This window comes from Myxocyprinus asiaticus, chromosome 24 (genome assembly GCF_019703515.2).
Source record: "Myxocyprinus asiaticus isolate MX2 ecotype Aquarium Trade chromosome 24, UBuf_Myxa_2, whole genome shotgun sequence".
Lineage (NCBI taxonomy): Eukaryota > Metazoa > Chordata > Actinopteri > Cypriniformes > Catostomidae > Myxocyprinus > Myxocyprinus asiaticus.
The window spans coordinates 40,031,859-40,055,010 of record NC_059367.1 but is presented as its reverse complement, the minus strand read 5'-3'; the positions used below and the strand labels follow the sequence as shown (position 1 = coordinate 40,055,010).

Here is a 23,152-nt window from a genome sequence, read left to right as displayed (position 1 = left end):
TTACGAGTTGAGATTTTTAGAACGTTATGAGTCATGACTATTCAATCAGTATGATGTTACTTATTCCCATTATAATTGTTGTGTTCACATTTCATAAATTATACAGTGGAACTGTCACAGATGAGCGCTGTAGTAAGCGTCTGTGAAACACACAAACCACCGCTGCACACACAGTCTGGCTGCTATCATCAGCTATCTGGCAGTTTAGGGTTTGTATTGTGTGTTTTGTTGTTTTAATGTTCGTTACATGCTGTTTATTACCTCATTTTGGTTTAATGCATTATTACAGCTGTTTGATGTTCATTATTCTCTCTCTGTGAGTGAGACATCAGGATTACCATGAACACTCTTCAAGCCAAATGGACACCAAACAATTTATGCAAGTGTATTGTCATTTATTTGTCATTCAAATCAACATACATTTCTTTTATAGGCACATTTCTGGTTCATGAAATCAGCCAAACCTTAAATAGCAGTCCAAATTCAAAGCTTTAAAATGACACATATTTTTTAAATGAGAATCTTTTATTAATTAGCTAGCAGTTCCAGGTTAAAGGATTAAAAATTATTGATATTTTTATATCGGTATCGGCCACAAAGTGCTATGAATTATTGGTTATTGTATCGGCCCAGATATTTCATATCAGTGCATCCCTATTAAATAGTACCCAAACCAAACCAAAGAATATTAATTGAACTACTTGAATATATATTTTTTGGGGGACATCAGAAAATGGTTTGAGTTCCAGGGCTGAGAAAGAATGTTATAAGTAACATTTCTAACACTGTTCTACATTACAGAGAAATACTAAACCATAATAATGAGCCTTTAAAATATAAATTTTACAAGCGCACACATGAAGCGAGCCGCAGTGACACCGGCAAAAGCGGTAATGATTCTGAATGTGTCAGAAAAACCAACAAGGAGACTGTCTGAACATTTTGTTAATTTATAGAGAGAAATGCACATTAGGGTTGTGCCGACAGATGATGATCTCAGGGATCGACGATGGTCAGACTGATCGCCAATAGCTGATGCCTTTGATGATGTCAAGATGATATTTGGCTCGTTTTCCCATTATTATTATCAAATTAATATTACAAATAATTTGCCTGTAAACACACAGGCACGTGCTTGAAGAAACACACTTTATTATATTTTTAATAACAGATGACAGAAAAGCCATCTATATGCATGTATGACACGCTGTTTGTACGGAGGTGTGTAGTCTCGTGGAACACGCGCATCTAAAAGGTTCTCACTCTGTTTCTGTCTTTTTTTTTTTTTTTTTTTTTTTTTGCAAGAACAGTATCATCTATGAGTGCTGCAAATGACCTCAGACATCTCAGCTCAGGAGGTGCTTTGAGTTCAGATTGCTTTATTTCCACCTGGCAGTTCATTGTGAACACAACTCTGCAGCCTAAACATCTGTGATTAAAACATAAAATAATACAAAAACACGTTCACCTCGAACCATGATTTATATTTCAGTGATTATTATTATAATTATTATTTTTACATTTATAATTGTTTTTATGTCTTCATTTGTGCAAGTAATTCTCTGCCTGCATGTTTAGACGGATTCTTGCCTGGCGGTAAATAGAAAGGTGTGTATATATATATATATATATATATATATATATATATTATTCTTTATCACTTTTTTATTTATTCATTTGTTTTTTCGTTTCGTTTGGAGTGCAATTTGAATTTAGAAATGTATTTGATTTAAGTTTTCCATTTTTTAAATAAATTAATGTAATTTTCAATACAAAATCACTAAAGCAAGAATATTCACCCATCCCTCAGCCCAGGAGTTGCCGATGTAATTGGATATTGCAATATACTGTTGTGCTCAAAAGTTTGCATACCCTTGGAGAATTGGTAATATATGTACCAATTTTAAAGAAAACATGAGTAAGCAGGCAAAACACATTTCTTTTATTTCTTATGAGATTCATATTCAACTGTAGGTTATAACAGAATGGCACAATCATAAAACAAAACATGGCAACAAAGAAAAAAATGAAATGACCCCTGTTCAAAAGTCTGCATACCCTTAGTCCTTAATACTGTGTATTGCCCCCTTTAGCATCAATGACAGCGTGCAGTCTTTTGTAATAGTTGTCTACGAGGTCCCAAATTCTTGTAGGTGGTATAGCTGCCCATTCGTCTTGGCAAAATGCCTCCAGGTCATGCAAAGTCTTTGGTCGTCTTGCATGAACCACACGTTTGAGATCTCCCCAGAGTGGCTCGATGATATTAAGGTCAGGAGACTGTGATGGCCACTCCAGAACCTTCAACTTTTTCTGCTGTAACCACTGGAGGGTCAACTTGGCCTTGTGCTTAGGGCCATTCCCCATGCCTTTAGAGCTCACACACCCCCAAAACATCAGTGACCCACCACCATGCTTCACAGTGGGGATGGTATTCTTTTCACTATAGGCCTTGTTGACCCCTCTCCAAACAAAGCGCTTATGGTTGTGACCACAAAGCTCTATTTTGGTCTTGTCACTCCAAATTACACCAGAAGCTGTGTCAAGGTGTTGTTGGGCATATTTTAACTAGGATTTTTTGTGGCATTGGCGCAGTAAAGGCTTCTTTCTGGCAACTCGACCATGCAGCTCATTTTTGTTCAAGTATCGTTGTATTGTGCTCCTTGAAACAACCACACCATCTTTTTCCAGAGCAGCCTGTATTTCTCCTGAGGTTACCTGTGGGTTTTTCATTTGTATCTCGAACAATTCTTCTGGCAGTTGTGGCTGAAATCTTTCTTGGTCTACCTGACCTTGGCTTGGTATCAAGAGATCCCCGAATTTTCCACTTCTTAATAGTGATTGAACAGTACTGACTGGCATTTTCAAGGCTTTGGATATCTTTTTATATCCTTTTCCATCTTTATAAAGTTCCATTACCTTGTTACACAGATCTTTTGACAGTTCTTTCCTGCTCCCCATGGCTCAGTATCTAGCCTGCTCAGTGCATCCACGTGAGAGCTAACAAACTCATTAACTATTTATACACAGGCACTAATTGCAATTTAAAAAGCCACAGGTGTGGGAAATTAACCTTTAATTGCCATTTAAACCTGTGTGTGTCACCTTGTGTGTCTGTAACAAGGCCAAACATTCAAGGGTGTGTAAACTTTTGATCAGGGCCATATGGGTGATTTCTGTTATCATTATAATTTAAAAAGGAGCCAAACAACTATGTGATGATAAATGGCTTCATATGATCACTATCCTTAAAAAAAAAATAAAATCATATTTTCAAAATCAATGCCAAATTTTCACAGTTTCTGCCAGGGTATGCATATATATATATATATATATATATATATATATATATATATATATATATATATATATATATATATTGTGAAGGAGGGAACAAAACACATGATGTATTTTCCCAGATAACGGAATACCCGGCCGGTAGAGAATGCACAAATGAAGTAGGTTGTTTGCCAGAGAGTTGTAAAAACCATCTTTCAAAAAGTTGAACAACACACATTTTAAATGCACTTGTTTTTTTTCCAGTTTCATTTGAACATTTAGTTAAAATAAATAAAGTTCTAAGTTTGAAATCAAGGTGTCTCACTTTATTGTGTAGGCTTAACCCTAACCCTGCTTAATGAAAATTACCCCATAGTACCACCTAGCATCAAACCAGTGGTAATACCGGTGTTCTTCGGTTTCCTGCTGAGTTTTTTTTTTCTCTGCGACCAACCGACTAATCAAAACTTGGTCAACCAAGACTCTTCTCATCGACTAACGTTTAGTCGACTATCAGGGGGCAGCCCTATTAAATTGTAATCCATGACACAAGATACCTGCTTATATCATGCTTGAATCTTGTGATTTAAAAGATAAACAGCTTTACAACAGAAGACCTTGTCCTCATAAATACAAACACACACACACAGACTCAGGACAGTGCTACATTTGAACAGCTCTCTTGGAGAGGTGGTATCATTTACTTTCGTGTGTGTGTGTGTGCACGTAAGAAATCACCTTCAGGAGGCTGCACACGGCAGAACTGGCAGCATCTAACCATGACTCATGCATACAGCACTGACTCACCAAAACACTAGACCTGCATGTACTGAACTGCAAACAGCCACTTTAAATTACATGCATTCCATTTAGGATGCATGGATGGTTGGTTAAAGAAATTAGCCTATAACCTTTTAAAGGCATTCAGGATTAACAGAATTCCTGTTAAATATACACAGTTAAATGACCTAAACTGAATTAACTAGTAATGTGTTTCAACAGTCACTGCCATGTACTTTAACCTACTACACATCAACAGTTATTGATAATCATTATCTCACTGCCTACCATAAGACACTTATGGATCTCAGAGTGAACCAGATTTTGGCCCAAAAAAATCCATTAATACAGACTAAAGGAAACTACAGACCCAAACACACCTGCACACAGTGGGCATGACAGCTGAGGGCCAACAGACAGTGGCCATTACAAGCATTAATGAATAAAACAGTTGCTGACCATCTATTATTCACATACAAACACTCACAGGCCCATTCAGCTTTCAGACAGTAGTGTGGCCTATCTCTGCTCTCTGTGGGCAGTCTGGTGTCTTTACAATGATAAAGAAAGCAGACTTAACCAAAAACCAGCACATTAAAGTGGCTAAAAAAAACATACCACTTACTGAGCACTTTATTAGGATCACCTGTTCACCTACTTATTCATGTAAATCAGCCAATCGTGTGGCAGCAGTGCAATGCATAAAGTCATGCAGATAGGGGCCACGAGCTTCACTTAATTTTCACATCAACCATCAGAATGGAGAAAAAATGTGATCTCAGTGATTTAGACTGTGGCATGATTGTTGGTGCATGACAGGCTGTGTGGAGGTGGGGGTGTGGTTGAGCGCCGGCTTATGAATGGAGAGCGAGATCGGGAGATGAGAACGGTAAAGATCATCACCTGTCATTGATCATCTCTTACAGCTGCTTGTCATTGCAGAAAGAGCTGGAGAAGAATTTGAGAGTGAGCCAGACACCAGAGAGGGAGAGAGAGCTGCACACACACCCCCAGAGGGCATGTTTATTAAAGTCTGCTGAAAAGCGAGTTGAGTGAAAAATAAAATGACCTTTTGAGTTGGATTTCGCCATCTCCCGCTTCCTCCTTTCTCCTACTTATGAACTTGTTACAGGCTGGTTTGAGTACTTCTGCTGATCTACTGGGATTTTTACGCACAACAGTCTCTAGAATTTACTCAGAATGGTGCCAAAATACATCCAGTGAGTGGCAGTTCTGTGGACGGAAACACCTTGTTGATGAGAGAGGTCAACAGAGAATGGCCTACGGTAACTCAGGTAACCACTCTATTGTAGTGCAGAATAGCATCTCAGAATGCACAACACATCGAACCCTGAGGCAGATGGGCTACAACAGCAGATCACATCGGGTTCCACTTCTGTCAACCAAGAACAGAAAGCTGAGGCTGCAGTGGGCACAGGCTCACCAAAACTAGACAGCTGAAGACTGGAAAAACATAGCCTGGTCTGATGAATCTCGATTTCTGCTGAGGCACACAGATGGTTGGGTCAGAATTTGGCTCCAACAGCATGAATCCATGGACCCAACGTGGCAGTGGTTTAATGGTGTTTTCTTGGCACACTTTCAGCTAATTAATATCAATCAATCATCGCTTGAATGTCACAGTATTGTTGCTGACCATGTGCATCCCTTCATGATCACAATTTACCCATCTTCTAATGGCTACTTCAAGCATAATAATGTACCATGTCACAAAGCATAAGTCATCTCAAACTGGCTACATGAACATGACAATGAATTCACTGTTCTTCAGTGGCCTTCCCAGTCACTGGATCTAAATCCAATAAAACACATTTGGGATGTGGCAGAATGGGAGATTCGCAGCATGAATGTGCAGCCGACAAATCTGCAGGAATTGTGTGATGCAATCATGTCAACATGAATCTTTAAGCAATGTTTCCAACATCTTGTGGAATCCATGCCACGAATAATTGAGGCTGTTTTGAGAGCAAAGAGAGGCCCTATCCAATATTAGTATAGTGTTCCTAATAAAGTGCTCAGTGACAGTAAGTCGCCTCAGACTATAAATTGCAGGAACATTCTGATGACAATAAAAATGCAAATGATATTCTGGTGAATATGGTATTTGTAAAATAGTATGCAAAGATAATGTGTCAAAAAGATGTGTACCTCATTAGTATTGTGGCTCAGATGTCATGTGTGTCATAGCCTCTTCGCATTCAATCAACAAAAATCAAAATCTGTCCAGCGACTGTCTTTGAATTCAGCACAGAGGTCAAAGTTCACATACTGACAGTTGTTGACATTCACCCTGTGCTTAAGATCTGTCCCATATCTGTGCCTGCAGTAAAGATCATTTAACACAGGCATTGCAATCATGGGTGGGTAGTACGCACACCCTTTTCAGTCTTATGTAATTAAACGAGCCATTCCTTCTTTTTAGTGTCTTCCGTGTGCTAATCTAATATGCTTCAATCAGCTTTTATAGTTCAAAGACACTTAACCGCTGAGCTCACCCAAAATGAAGCTGTTGCAGTCAAGCATCATTACAAAATGACTGCTGCTTTGTAATGAGCCTGAAGTCTTGTCTACTGACTGGACTGCCTCTATATTTAATTGGATAGTTCCTCCAAATCCACTAAATCCTCCAATTCGGTCATCTATTACTATGTTGTATGTAAATTTGTAGGAGCCTCCAAATGTTCCTTTCAGTCTTTTAAAATAGGGAAAGGTGACAGGGAGACTAAATGGTGGAGTGGTAAAACAGCACTGAGATATAGCTCGAAGGCCTCATAATTTAATTTCACTTCGATGACTAGGCAGAAGTCAAACAGCCATACTGAACAACTGTCAAGGTCAGAGCCTTCAGACCTTAACCACAAAATGGCTTAGACAGCAAAACTTCCTGAGATAATACACTCAGGGCTGGATGCTGTTCTTTAGAAAAGCTGTCTGAATCATTCACATAACGGTTGTTGTGTTAGCTCTCCTAACCCTCCTATAAAATAAGAGACTGACTAAAAATACATAGCATTTCCTGTTTTCCCTGTTTCTAATGATGTACTAAACACATCTACTGTATGCATTTTTTAAGGGTAGTACCATCTTAAATGAAACACTAAAAAAAAAATATATACAACACGGAAACATTCAACGTTTTTCAGATGAGGGAAATAACCTTTAAAATTCATGTCCTCTCTTGTTGTTGCCGCTAGCTTTAGCACGTTAGCTAATCTGAGTCCACGTTCAACACAAGTTCCCAAAAATGGCCTTTTAAAAGAAATATTCCAGGTTCAATGCAAGTTAAGCTCAGTCGACAGCATTTGTGGCATAATGTTGATTTCCACAAAAATTGACTTGTCACTCCTTTTCTTTAACAAAGCAAAAATCTGGGTCAATGACAGTGAGACACTTACAATGAAAGAGAATGGGGGCCAATCCATGTAAACGTTAAAATACTCACTGTTTCAAAAGTATAGCCACAAGACGTAAATAATATGCATGTTAACATGATTTTAGCGTGATAAAAATCGCTTACTAACCTTTTCTGTGTAAAGCTACATCCAATTTTACAACTTACGATGATGTAACACTGTAAACCCTAAAAAGACCATAAAAACTTAGATTGAAACAACTTTACAGCTCAAATAATACACACATTTTGACAAAATTATTCATGTAAGGGCTTTTATAAAATTATAAGCTTTACAATTTTGCATTTAAATCCTCTAAAAACTGGCCCCATCCACTTACATTGTTAGTGCCTCACTCTAACCTAAACTTATGCTGCTTTTTTTTTTTTTTGGAAATCAACATTGTGTCAAAAATGCTTTCGATTGAGCTTAACTTGTATTGAACCCGGAATATTCCTTTAACATATTTCAAGGAATCACACATGGTGAAGATGCTTTCTTCCCCACAAGTTTCTGAAGTTGTTAATTCCGCCATTTTCCCTCAGATCCAGCTTTGTGGCCGTATGACCCCTCCCCATCCGCTATGTAGGGAAAGCTGTGAAAGCACTTTGTTTGCATAAAGTGTCCAGCATTCAACACTTTTTTAACACATCTTTTAATTTGAACAAAAACATCATCCAGTTACTTGAAATAAACTACAGCTGTGTCTTAATGATGCACCACTTTATGCATTCGCCCATTTTAATGTATGAATGTTCAAAGTGTAGCATTGTCTCAAATGGAACACATGTTTTTACAACACAGAAGCATTTACTGTTTTTCAGCTGAAGAAAGTGACACATTTCAAACACAAAAGATGTGTTGCCGCAAGCTTTAGCACACTAGCCAACCTCAGGCCAACACTTATATCTCATATAATGTACATATTCACACAGCGTGAGGCATTGGTAAAGCATTCAAATCATATTTGCCAGGTGTCATCTTCACAGAGGTTTTGCTAGTTTCCTCATTCACTATTAATTACAATTGTTTTGTCAGGCCAGCATCACAGCCAGATAACCCAACACTTTCCGCTATATATAGCAAGCCGCGACCGCTGAGTGCATTAAGTGTCCAACTTTCCACACTCAGCTTTGTCGGTTGATTAAGTAAATCATCCTGAGACTTGTAGTACTCTTCTTTTCGTTGTATTTTCAGTGTGAACACAAAATGGCATAGAAAAGTGCAGAAGTAGGCTATGCGAAATGGGACAGACCTTAAACTCCATAAAAAGAAAACAATCAAGACAACAGAGATGTCGGTGAAATGAAAGATAAAATCAAAAACAGGCTCTGAATCTACTGTTCTAGCCCCTGCCTTGTTGACAGATGCTACAGTTTCCCAGCTTGTGAGAAGTCAACATGGTCACTTTCTGATTACAATACCAATGTCTCCCCTATTCTACAGCTGTGTTTCAAACAGAAACCTATTCTGTGGCAAAATGCCATTGTGAAGAGAGTCCTTTCAGGGAAGAAACAACAGTCTCATTCTTCATGTATCAAATACAACAGGTTTTGCTTCAGGACCTGGATTTTACATTAAGTAGTGACCCAACACTGTCCCAAAATGTTTTATCATACAAAAGTAAAACAAATGTCAACAAATTTATTAACACTTTTAACTAGATAATAATTTACTAAAATGTATTTTACCTTACATAGTTTTGCTAAGTTAGCTTCTGCCAAATGAATTTGGGCCAAAATATTGGAAACACAGCCTTTGACTTGAAACAAATGATTTAAAATTTGTTAAGCTTATTTATTTTGATATCCTAACTATGCACGATTATATGGTTAGTTGAGTTTTACTTTTATTTATTGCATATAGCCTTGTTTTATCCCTGCTGTCCACTAACCATTCATAACACTCTGCGTCCCATTTAGAGACCCACTAAAAAAACAACAATTAGGGATGGGCGATATGACCAAAATCTTATATCATGATATGAGTAATTTGATATCACGATAACGACATACATCACAATATGGTAAAATGTTTAAAAAAATAAATAAAATTCCATACAAATTGGTTTATATATTAAATAACCATATTCTAATGCCTATTTTGGATACTCCAGTCAGTGAATTAGATACTTAATAAATAAACTACTTATATAATTTTCTCTTTTTTGTAAATTGATAAAACATAGTCAAAGTAAAATAAAATGCACAATGCTCCCCTGAAGTATGTGATATTATCCCTGCAGGGGCTAACTGGACCCTGCTAACCAGCCAAACCTTGACCATTTTGTAAGACAACCTTTAGGATTCCTCTGCAACATTGGGGGAATGACTCTAAATCTGCTTATAAGCAAACGAGTGTAGCCTTAAGAGAGACTTAAAGCTGGTGACTCATGTCATGCTGCCAACAGTGTGTGCATTAAAAATGCTATAAATACAGAGGTCATGAAATAACCATAACCACGGTTATGAGGCTAAAATATGTTATCTTTGTTGACTAAAATTATGTCATTTAAGTCAGTAAAATTGACTAAAATTAATGAATATGACGTGATGAAATATTGACCAAATTTAAAAGATATTTTCGTCAAAACACAAAAAATATGACTACAATAAAAAATTGTGCGAAAGCTAGCACTGCGTGACACACAAAAGTAGATGTCAGGCAGAATGTCCGAGCTTAGTTTGAGTTTTTTGGAGTTTTACAAAAACACACCATCCACAGGATTTGTTTACTATAAATACCTCTTAAAAAGTCTTTTGTGCTTGTGTTCGATTCATGAGGCACAATGTTGGAATCTGCACAAGCGAGAATTAGCTTTTGTCAGTGAGCTTCGATAGAGGGCACAATTTTCAGAGAATACTGACTTAAAGGGATAGTTCACCCAAAAATGTACGCAATTCCAGATGTGTATGACTTTTTTCTTCTGCAGAACACAAACAAAGGTTTTTAGAAGAATATCACATCTCTTTAGGTCCATGCAATGAAAGTGAATGGTGACCAAAACTTTGAAAGTCCAAAAAGCACATAAACACTGCATAAAAGTAAATTCATAAGACTCCAGTGATTTAATCCACATCTTGCAGTCTCTAGGCACGATCATGACTTCAAGCTTGATTACACTTTCTTGAGCTTGACATGCGCAGAGCACTAGATGGCACTAGGAAGTGTAATCGAGCTTGAAATCATGATCGCCAAGGAGACTGCTGATGTCAAGACTTATAGTGAAAATTGAGTAACATTTTGGTCTGTTCTCACCCAAAACCGATTGGATCACTTCAGAAAACATGAATTAAACCACTGGAGTCGCATCGATTACTTTTATACTGAGTTTGTGTGCTTTTTGGAGCTTCAAAGTTGTGATAACCATTCACTTGCATTATATGGACCTACAGAGCTGAGATATACTTCTAAAAGTCTTTGTCTGTGTTCAGCAGGAGAAATAAAGTTATACACATCTGGGATGGCATGAGGGTGAGTAAATGATGAGAGAATTTGCTTTTTTGGGTGAACTATTCCTTTCGGTCTGTTCCTCACTCTGGACTACTTTTATGGTACTTTTCTGTCCTTTCTAAAGCGTGATTGTCCTAGTCTCCATCCACTGTAATTGTATGGAAAAGAGCAGCTTGAATATTCTTCCTAACATCTCCATATGTGTTCCACGGAAGAAAGTCAACAGTGTTAGGAGAGACATAGGCCTATATGGGTGACAGAATAATGACATAATGTTTATTTTTGCGAGAACTATTCCTTTAAGACTCCTCTGCTAAGGCAGCGCGCGTGACTCCATGCAGTGAGCACATTTTAAAATGACGAATGAATGGGGATTGGTGTCGTCAGAGTAACCGCGTACAAATGTTATTTATTTACACATTAAATCCACTGTCACGGTTAAATATCAAGAGCATCGACCAGTCCACCCTGTGAACAACACATAAAAAAGTAGAAGTCGCTTACCTTCCGCCACCGTTTCCTCCACGGTAACTTGATGCCGTCCTATGGTGAAAACCCTTCCGATAAACGTGCCGCCGCTGCCGGACCCCGCGCCTCCTCCCACACCGGCTCCAGAACCGGGCCCGGAGCTCACCATCTCCCGTCGGGTGTCAAAGAACTTCTTCATTGTCCAACCAGAGACAAATTAATTCAAGTATCAAATCATGAAATACAGCCAGATTATTATGAATACTTCGGCAAAGCCTGACAGCTGGTGAGACACAGCAATCTCAATACAATACAACACAAGAAAATGCAGCAGTTAACCGAGGTAGATGCGAGCTCAGCGGAGCCTCATAACAATAGCAATGCAAGATGCATTAATGTCACAGATCCGACGCAAAAACTCAGTTGATTCAGACACGGAAGGAATCTTGTAGGCTATTAGACCAGTAGTTCAGAAGGGTGAATCACCATTGACATGACTTCATACTTATGTACCTACATATGCAGCTTATAATTAAAGATCAGAGTTGGATGAGTGTCAAGTGCAAAATGCAGCTCTGTTTCAAACATTACAAAATATTTCCAGTTCAAGAGTAATCCTGGCACGCTGTCTTTTATTATGCACAGGTTATTCCTCGACAGCTAGATACGTGACGACGATCGGAAGCTCAGCATTCACGAGTTGCCCTCTCCCTCTCCGTTCGCTCATTCAATCATCTCAGCTGATCCGCTTGCGTTTACCCGAAAACCAGGAAATGCTTCATATGCATAAGGGATTCGTCTGGTTCAGCAGGCTTTTCCCTAAGCAAACTGAATCATAGCGTTCTCTCATTGTCTACTGAATTAGTTAATTTAGAAAAAGAAGCGAGACACAGGTTAAAAAAAAATAAACAGACACACTCAGTGACGCTCTGGTAGCTGCAGATTAACTCAAGGAGCTCTGAAATGGTTCAACATAATAAGGTGACGTAGGCGGGGAGACGCGCTTGCGTTTCCAATAATAGCCACTAGAGGGCCATCAAAACACTCCATATTAATTGTTAAAGGGATAGTTCACCCAAAAATGAATATTCTCTCATCATTTACTCACACTCATGCCGTCCCAGATGTGTATGACTGTCTTTCTTTTGCTGAACACAAATAAAGGTTTTTAGAAGAATATCTCAGCTCTATAGGTCATCACAATGCAAGTGAATGGTGACCAGCATTTTGAAGCTCCAAAAAGCACATAAAGGCAGCAGAAAAGCAATCCATACGACTCCAGTGGTTAGATCCATGTCTTCAGAAGCGATATGATAGGTGTGGGTGAGAAACAGATCAGTATTTAAGTCCTTTTTACTATAAATTTTCCTCCCTGCCCAGTAGGTGACTAGGCTATTCACATTATGCAGCAGAGAAACTAGCGCGTAGCCATCTTGAAAATGTTGTCTCGGAACTTCCGGTCTAGCATTGTCTATGTAGATATTTATGGTGTTGATGTCAAAGTGTAATTAGCTAGCGAAGTGGATTTACAGGTTATAGAGTTATCAAAAGCTATCATGAGTATTTTAAAGTGTTCAGGGAATGACATAACAACTGAAAGCAGAGTGGGGAGATTTTAAAACAAGAGTATTTCATTCATAAATACACAAGATCCTACCTTCACGCTGTGGACGTACTGATTTATAGTGAAAATTGAGTAACATTTTGGTCTGTTCTCACCCAAAACCGATTGGATCGCTTCAGAAAACATGGATTAAACCACTGGAGTCACATCGATTACTTTTATACTGAGTTTATGTGCTTTTTGGAGCTTCAAAGTTGTGATAACCATTCACTTGCATTATATGGACCTACAGAGCTGAGATATTCTTCTAAAAGTCTTTGTCTGTGTTCAGCAGGAGAATAAAGTTATACACATCTGGGATGGCATGAGGGTGAGTAAATGATGAGAGAATTTTCTTTTTTGGGTGAACTATTCCTTTCGGTCTGTTCCTCACTCTGGACTACTTTTATGGTACTTTTATGGTACTTTTCTGTCCTTTCTGAAGCGTGACTGTCCTAGTCTCCATCCACTGTAATTGTATGGAAAAGAGCAGCTTGAATATTCTTCCTAACATCTCCATATGTGTTCCATGGAAGAAAGTCAACAGTGTTAGGAGAGACATAGGCCTATACAGTGACAGAATAATGACATAATGTTTATTTTTGCGAGAACTATTCCTTTAAGACTCCTCTGCTAAGGCAGCGTGTGTGACTCCATGCAGTGAGCACATTTTAAAATGACAAATGAATGGGGATTGGTGTCGTCAGAGTAACCGCATACAAATATTATTTATTTACACATTAAATCCACTGTCACGGTTAAATATCAAGAGCATCGACCAGTCCACCCTGTGAACAACACATAAAAAAGTGTTGCTGGGACAGAAGAAAGTATTTTATCACAGAAAAAGTTACATACTTAAACTTTAATTATTATCATTGACTCTGCACTTATGCTTGTATCACAGGCATATTCTTTGGTTCTTGGTAGCACAAGCTGGGAGTTTCTGACTGACAACACATTTTGGCCGTGTAGTAAACTAATATGTTGACATGCCCAACATAAATGTATTCTTGTTGATATTAAGCTTCAGGCCCTTCGGTAGGGCTGAGCAATTAATCGCAATAAAATTGTGATATTAACATGTGCAATTTCTAATTTTTTACTTAGAATTCTGTGATGTTTAATTCACCATTCTGATGGGTGCACATCTTTTGCACACTGACAAGATCTCGCCAATCAGAATGCAGTGCACATAGTAGGTAACAGTGAGAGAAGAGAACAGAAATGGGAAATTTATGCAATTGTATCTATAATTTATGCAAAGATATTTTATTTCCCTGCTGAAATGTGTTTGTTTTATTTTATTTTTTCAATTAACATTTTTTATTGATTCAAAAATACACAACAGAGAAAAACACAACACATACACATCGAATCAACATTTAACATTTAACCCCCACTAATATCCTTCCCCAATCACCAACCCCACCCTGACCCACAACGACCACCTCTGTGGTCACATATAATAACACACACACACACACACACACACACACAAAAAAAAATCTCTCTGCCCATCCCCTCCCCGAGAGTCCCCCAAAAATGCTAAATGATTATCCCATTTCCTTACAAACAAGTCCCCAAACCCCAGCCTTCTACTTGCCACCTGCTCAAAAGCTGTCACCCTCCCCATCTCCACACGCCACTCTGGAAATAATGGCGCTCCGTCCGACTTCCATCCCCTTAAAATAATTTGTCTGCAAATCATGATACTGGTCAGAACCCAATTTTTTATATGTTTATCCCCCAAATTTATGACCGCCCCATCACCCAAAATACAGAGTCTGGGGCAAAGTAACATTTTAGTGCCAAAAACGTCACATACAACTCTGAACCTTCAACCAAAATTACTGGATCTTAACACACCCCCAAAAAACATGGGTTGTGTCTCCATCTTCTGATTGGCATCGCCAGCAGGTGGGTATGTCTTTAAGACCAAGCCTATACAATCTAGAGGGGGTCCAATAGAATCGATGTAAAATCTTGAATTGCATAAGACTCACCCTTGCATCTCTAGATGCAGACTTGACATTTTTTAGAATCCTAGCCCACACTCCCTCCTCCAATACCAAATTTAAATCTTTCTCCCATAATCTCTTGAGATAAGCTGAAGCTCCGTCCCCCAGACTCTGAATTAGCAGGGAGTAATACACTGATGCCTCATGACCTTTTCCAAAACCTCTCCCAGAGTATCTGCCACTTTAGGGGAGTGTGCTACTCCCAAAAACAATACAGAGCAGGTGGCGCAGCTGTAAATACCTATAGAAATGAGATCTGGGATTCCCAAAATGTTGAACCAAATTTTCAAAAGATTTCAACACTCCACTCTCATACAGGTCACTGAGTGTAGTAACCCCCCTCACAATCCACTCTGACCAACAGAAAGGGGACTAATACATAATTTAGGGTTCAGCCATATGCTTGAGGCAACATTTAAATAAATGTCCGAATTACACACTCTGGACAATTTTGTCCATACCGAGTGCAAATGCGAGATAACTTCTCCGATTAGTTTGATAGAAAGGCTTTGCAATGGCAAAACAGAGGCAATAACTTCCTGTTCAATACAAAACCAGGGAGAGGCTCTTTCAGGTGGAAGCGACCAATGAGCCAAATGTCTGAGACCAAATGCCTAATAATGAAAAAAATCTTAAGTAGGCCTAGCCCACCTTTGTCAATTGGCCTATGTAACTTATTGAAATGTAATCTAGGACGCTTACCATTCCAAATGAAGGACTTCGCTATGCTATCAAATTGCTTGAAATAAGAGAGGGGGACATCTACAGGGAGAGACTGTAACAGGTAGTTAAATTTTGGAATACAATTCATTTTAATAACATTAACTTTCCCAATCATAGATAAATTTAATGAAGCCCACCTCCTCACATCGCTCGAAAACCTTTTTATTAAGGGGTCAAAATGAATTCCAACTAAATCAGAGAAATTTGCTGGGAATAAAAGGCCCAAATACTTAATGCCTTGTTTGGGCCACTGGAAGGCGCTTGGCTGGAAAGCCGTTACTGGGCAGTATGCTGTCAGAGCCAAAGCTTCGGATTTAGAGCAATTGACTCAGTATCCTGTGAACTTAGAAAAGGAATTAATAATTCTATGGAGGCAAGGCATAGATCTAATGGGGTCAGAGATGAATAATAAAATATCATCTGTGTAAAGCAAAAGCTTATGCGCCACACCTCCCACCACCACCCCTGGAAAATCATCTTCCCTTCTTATCGCAGCTGCTAATGGTTCCAGAGCAAGACAGAACAATAATGGGGAAAGAGGGCAACCCTGCCGGGTGCCCCTATCCAGAGTAAAATAATCTGAAATTAATCCATTTGTTTGTACCGCCGCTACTGGGTGTCTATAAAGTAACTTAATCCATCCAATAAAAGTATTCCCGAACCCGTATATTTCCAAAATCTTAAAAAGTTAATCCCATTCTACCATATTAAATGCCTTTTCGGCATCAAGTGAGATACCCGTGACCGAAGTCTGATCATTCGCCACTGACCACATAATACTGATGAAACACCTAATGTTATCATAAGAGCTGCGGCCCCGAATAAATACCACCTGATCTATATGTATAAGAGATGTCATAACTTTACTTAATTGGTTAGCCAGAATTTTTAACAATATTTTTACGTCTAGCTGGATCAGGGAAATTGGACGGTAATTTTACATTCGCTTGGATCTTTGTCCTTTTTAAGAATCAGACTGATCCGGGCTTGTGTCATGGTTGGCGGAAGCTTTCCATTCTTTAATAATTCCATATAAACTTCTAACAAAAGTGGAGCCAGTTCTGTAGCATAAGATCTAAAAAAATCAGTGGCAAAACCATCTGGCCCGGAGCCTTGCCTGTAGGCAAGGCCTTAATTACCTTGCCAAGCTCCTCCAAGGTTATCTCAGAATCAAGAGAATTTTTTGCTCATTCGTCAGTTTAGGGAGTTCTAATGGTTCCAGCAAGTTTCTAATGTCTTCATCAGTAGATGAAGATGTGGAACTATAGAGATCAAGATAGAATTCTTTAAAAGCATTATTAATATCAATGGCCGAGGTAAATATTTCACCACCAGCAGATTTCACTGACGGAATGGTAGAAAAAGACTCTCTCTGCTTTATATATCTAGCCAAAAGCTTCCCTGCTTTGTCCCCCGACTCAAAATATCTTGCCCTGAATAGGCAAAACTCCACCTTCCATGACAAAATAGTATTATGTACGTATTTCAATCAGGTCAATTCTCTGAGGCCATTAGACAACATTCGGCGATTCAGCTCTGCCTCGGCACTTTTAATATTCCCTTCCAACTCCATGAGTTCCCGTGCTTTGGATTTTTTGATGAATGAGGCTTACTGTATGATCCGACCCCTAAGAACTGCCTTAAATGCCTCCCAAGGCATACCCACAGAGGATACTGAGGTCCAGTTGGTCTCCATATAGACACTGATTTCAGCCTTTATCATTTGTTGGAATTCAGGATTTTGCAAAAGGGATACATTAAAGTGCCAACTATATGATTTTCTTTTCTCCATATGTGGCAACACCTCTAAACTCACCAGGGCGTGATCTGAGACTAAAATGACTCCAATTGAGCAATCAACAACAGATGAAATGAGGGACTTAGATATATAAAAAAAAAAAAAATCTACTCTAGAATAAATCTTATGGACTGATGAAAAAAATGTATAGTCCCTACCAGATGGGTCCAAAAGTCTCCAAATATCTGTAAGACCAAGATTTTTACACATGCTGTGAAGCATCACTGTCGCTCTAGGGGACTTTCACACTTTTGCTTCACTATGAGTCCATCAAAAGATTAAAGTCTCCTCCCAGTATTATATCATGAGGGGTGCCAGCAGCTTGCAACATCCCTTCAAGATTTATAAAAAAGACCTGATCATTAGCGTTAGGTGCATAAATATTAGCCAATTCAACCTTTGTCCCCGAATTTCTGCTAAAACAATAATGACTCTTCCTAATTTATCTTTAATCTGTTTGAGACATTTGACTTGTAGATGTTTACTTATCAATGTAAGACTCCCCTGCTCTTACTTGAGCCAGCATTAAAGAAAAATGTCCCCCCGATATCTTCCCAAATTTTTCAGCTTCCTGCGGGGAAAGATGCGTTTCTTGAAGAAACACTATATCATATTTCTTACGTTTAAGAAAATAAATAACCTTCCTTCTTTTTATGGGGTGCCCCAACCCATTCACATTCCACGTGGAGAGAGACAATCCACAAACAAACTCTGAACTTCCCCCAGAAAAAAGAAAAAAAAAAAAAACAGAAAAAAGAAAAATGTGCACATTAACCTCGTGCACGACAGCGCCAATTGGTGTCCATCCCTCTAAACTCAAACAGTCCATGTACGCCTACGAGAGCCCCCATGACACATTTGCCGTCAGACTGCTCGAGTTTGGTGTTTCTATACAAATTTTGTGAGACAGAATTACAAAACAGAAGATAACAATAACTCTATAAAACAAACTCCAGCCAATATGAGGCATAAGCACAAAGAACGTGTAGATTCATCCACATAACTGTCCAGAAGATGTGTTCCTCCACAAACAAGCTCCAGCCGCTAGCGGAACCAGCAAAAAAAAAAAAAAAAAAAAGGCCGTTCAGTTTCCTGAGGCAGTCAAACGAATATTCAGTGAGCCGGCTCATTCAGCCATTACATGAGTGGAACAGATGCCCTAATCAATCTAATGATTTGTAAGAAATATTCCACAAAACAAACTCCATCCAATAGGAGGCATAAGCACAAAGAACGTTTAGAAACTGTCCCGAAGGCGTGCTGCTACACGAAACAAACTCCAGCTGCTAGTTGGAACCAACACAAAAAGAAACAAAGAAGGCGCCCAGTTTCGTCGGAACGATCAAGTGAATGTTCAGTGAGTCAGGTCCACTCGGCTGTATCAAGAGCATCACACAATGACTTACTCATTCCATTGACTTTATAAAGGATATCGCTTGCTGTGGGCATGTAAATATTTTGCCCCCATCCTTAGCATCTATTCTCAATTTGGCCGGGAACATCAGTGCAAAAGCGACCTTCCATTGATGTAAGAGTTTCTTGCATTCCTTGAATCGATCACGTTTCTCTCTTGTAGAATTCGTAAAGTCTGGGAACAAGAAAATGCTGTGGTTCTTCCAAGAAAGCCTTCCTTTACTCCTCGCCTTGTGTAACACAAGATCTTTATCGGATGATCTCAGAAATTTGGCCAGAATTTATCGGGGCCTGTCTCCCTCATTGGATCGCCGAGCCGGAACCCTGTGAGCTCGCTCGATTTCCAGCTTATGGCCTGTTATGTCGAGCAGACTCGGGAAGAGCTCGTCTAGGAATTTCACCATATCTCTGCCTTCTTTGTTCTCAGGAATTCCAACAATTTGGACGTTTCGCCAGTTACAATTCTCAAGGTCTTCCAACTTTTCCCAAATGCGTTCCAAGTCCACCTTGGTCGCTAGCGGATTAGCAGCTAATTCCCTCTCTGATGACTCCAGATAATCGATCCGTTTCTCGACGTCCCCCACTCTTGTAACCAACACAGAGAATTTAGTCTCCATGGCAGTGATCGATCGACGTATTACAGCAAGATCCACCAAGTCAGCAACGACCTTCGCCAGCATTGCCGACATGCTCGACAGCTGACACTGAATCTCTCCCACCGCACCGTCCAAACTGAGTCCCCGGTCTGCGGCCCTGTCAGGGGTATCAGCTTGAGCATGTAAGTGTCTTTTAACTTCTCCAGAGCCCGAGGATTTTGAATTCTTTGACATACTGTCTTCAAAGTACAGTTATGGAACAGGGTGTATCGAATCTCACTGGTTTATGACACAAAAAGTATTAAAAACTAGCAAAGTGTGCAGAGCTCGCCGTTCACACGTCCAACCCTCGCATGGCGCTACGCCGCTGAAATGTGTTTTTGAACACTGAAATGCATTTTTAAATGTAAAATGTGTGAATAAGGTACAATATTTGCCAAAATTGCAATTAAACTCGCAATCACAATATCTATCAAAAATATCTAATATTATATTTTTGTCCATATTGAACAGTCCTACACTTTGGTGGTCTCTGCTGTATGTTACTTGTGATATTTCATATAAAAACAAGTGAAGCCCAATGCTGCGAAGGGGTGATTTGTCCATGTATTTACTTTTTATCAACGCTGAAAATAATTTAGTATGAGATACATTGCTGTTGCGTTACTGTGAGTCTGTCATTATCAGTCAAAAAACTGAAGTCCCTCCTCCGTTGTACAAGTTGGTGTCGCCCAGCTAGTGTCCTGCAATCGTAGGTGGTGTCACGTGGTACCTGTTACTTTTCTCAGCACTGGCCAGAATGGGCCAATCACAGTTGTTTATCATTACTGGATGAGGACTTTTAAAAATGCTTTTATAGGCAATGCAGACGTGGGTTTCCATTCACAGATATGAATCCTTGCAATTAGCAGTTTTTATTAAAAATAATCTGGGCATGCGGCCACTTCCAGATCTCGGCAGTTCTCTTGAACAAGTCCAGGAATGCCTCCGGATCATCTTCTACCCCCATTTTCATGTGTGACCGGAGGCATGGTGGCTGCTATGTCCAGGGTCACGGCTGGGGCTTTCTCCTGGCGTAGTAAGCTCCGGATCGCCTGCCGGTCCTCTGCTTGAGCCTGGAGAACCTCCTGGAATCGAAGATCCTGATCCTTGAGAAGCTCAAGTAGGGCCTGTTGTTGGGAATGTTGCATGCTGGCAAGTGATTGGTTGACTTTAGCCAACGACGAGGACTCCATGACGGTATGTACTTCCTCCAAAAATCCCGGGTTTCGGCACCACTGTAATATGTTCTGGTTTTGTGGAAAGGAGGAAGCAGGAATCAGGTATGTTGAACTCAAACTCAGGTCTTTTATTATCAGTTTTCCAAAGCTGGCTTTTCAGCCTTAACTCAGGGTCATAAACACAACTAAACTCTGCTGTGTCTCTCTCTTCCCATCTCTGGCGTGGTCTCTCCTTTTATCACTCTCCCCAGTGCTAACTGCAATCAGAAACAGATGTTAGTCATCATAGTGCTTAGTTGTGTACACTTACCACTTTCTCTTTCTCCGGAGGAACGCTCAACCACGCTCCTGCTGCCACAATCACATTGACATAAGTATTCAGACCTTTAACTCAGTACTTAGTTGAAGCACCTTTGGCAGCAATTACAGCCTCAAGTGTTTTTGGGTATGATGCGACAAGCTTTGCACACCTGGATTTGAGGATTTTCTGCCATTCTTCACTGCAGATCCTCTCAAGCTCTGTCAGTTTTGATGGGGACAGTCGATGGACAGCCATTTTCAAGTCTCTCCAGAGATGTTCAATTGGGTTAAGTCTCTCAGCTCAGCTCTGGCTGGGCCACTCAAGGACATTCATAGAGTTGTCCCTAAGCCACTCTTGGTGAACCTTCGGCACAGTTGTCCAGAGCACTCTGGACCAGGTTTTCATTAAGGATATCTCTGTATTTTGATGCGTTCAGCTTTTCTTCAACCCTGACCAGTCCCCCAGTCCCTGCAGCTGAAAAACACCCCCACAGCATGATGCTACCACCACCATGCTTCACTGTTGGGATGGTATTGTGCAGGTAAAGAGCAGTGCCAGGTTTCCTCCAGACATGATGCTTGGAATTGAGGCCAAACAGTTAAATCGTCTGGCCACTCTGCCATAAACCCAGATCAGTGGAGTGCTGCAGTGATGGTTGTCCTTCTGCGAGTTTCTCCCATCTCCACACATGATCTTTGGTGCTCAACCAGAGTGACCATTGGGTTCCCTTCTCCCCAACTGCTCAGTTTGACAGCCAGCTCTAGCAAGAGTCCTAGTTGTTCCAAACTTCTTCCATTTAAGAATTATGGAGGCCACTGTGCTCTTGGGAACCTTCAATGATTTTTTTGTAGCCTTCCCCAGATCTGTGCCTCGACACAATTCTGTCTCTGAGCTCTGCAGGCAGTTCCTTTGACCTCATGGCTTGGTTTTTGCTCTGATATGCATTTTCAGCTGAGAGACCTTATATAGACAGGTGTGTGCCTTTCCAAATCATGTCCAATCAATTGAATTTGCCACAGGTGGACTCCAGTCAAAGTGCAGAAACATGTCAAAGATGATCCAGAGAAATGGGATGCACCTGAGCTAAATTTCAAGTGTCATAACAAAGGGTCTGAATACTTATGTCTATGTACTATTGCAGTTTTTAATTTTTAATACATTTGCAAAGTTATCAAAAATCTGTTTTTTGCTTTGTCATTATGGGGTATGGAGTGTAGATTGATGTAAAAAAAAATAAAAATTAAAGCATTTAAGCATGCAAAATAACTGCCATGCCTACATCAGGCTGTTGTAATTTACCATAAAGTAACAAGCACTTTCATTATAAATACACTCCCTTCCCGACTGAGCTCGTGAAGGGGTTAATTCATACAATAAGACTATAGTTCATATATTCATTCTGAGTGCTCCCCTCCTGGCCCAACATGAGTGTCACTCACTTGCGGCACACTCGTGTTGGTCGCCGTCCCACGAGACTGCGGTGTTATGTTTCCTCTCTGGAAGGTTATGTCATGTAGTGTGGCATGATGGGATTCTGTTCCCCATATGCATTAGCACGCATGTCAAGTGTACTGAGTTGTAAGGGAATGTCTCTGTTATGTACTTAACCTCGGTTTCCTGAGACGAAGGGAACGAGACAATGTGAACGTTGGCCGCACCACAAGACTCAGAGTTCTTCTGAGATGCAAGCGATGCGCTCCTTGTCCCTCAGTCAGAAAATTCTGAGGAATGGTGTTTGTGCACCTGCTTTTACAGCGGACAGCTTTGCGCCTAAAAGGGTGGGGCTCAAACACCATAGCCAATATTAGAATATTGCTGTTATTGTAGAGAGGTTTCAACTAGGTTGTGTGGAAGGACACTCCCCATATGCATTAGCATGCAATGTCTCGTTCCCTTCGTCTCAGGGAACTGAGGTTTACGTACGAAACCGAGACGTTTTCCTTTGCGAAGCGGATTGTGTTTGTTTCCAAAGCATTTGTTTGTTTAGTTTTGGCACAACTTTAACCCATTCAGATCTCAGGATGTCTTTGCTTACTGGAGATTTTCTGAAATTTTGTACACTAAAAAGTATTTTATGTCTTTTAAAT

At 39.8% G+C, this 23,152-nt stretch overlaps 1 protein-coding gene across 7 annotated transcripts in view; it reads right to left on the bottom strand.

The window, feature by feature from the left end:
- aak1a (AP2 associated kinase 1a) overlaps positions 1-12,333 on the bottom strand; it is a 93,763-nt gene extending 81,430 nt beyond the window's left edge. For 6 of the 7 annotated variants that reach the window (XR_007892800.1, XM_051652454.1, XM_051652456.1 and 3 more), the window contains exon 1: positions 11,427-12,333. Coding sequence is in view for 5 of the 7 variants with exons in the window: in XM_051652454.1 (XP_051508414.1) it covers positions 11,427-11,589 (163 nt within the window). In the remaining 2 variants the exon portion in view is untranslated. The remainder of the gene's footprint in view (positions 1-11,426) is intronic. The other variant, XM_051652458.1, reaches the window with a different exon arrangement.
- Between the last annotated feature and the right edge of the window lie 10,819 nt (positions 12,334-23,152).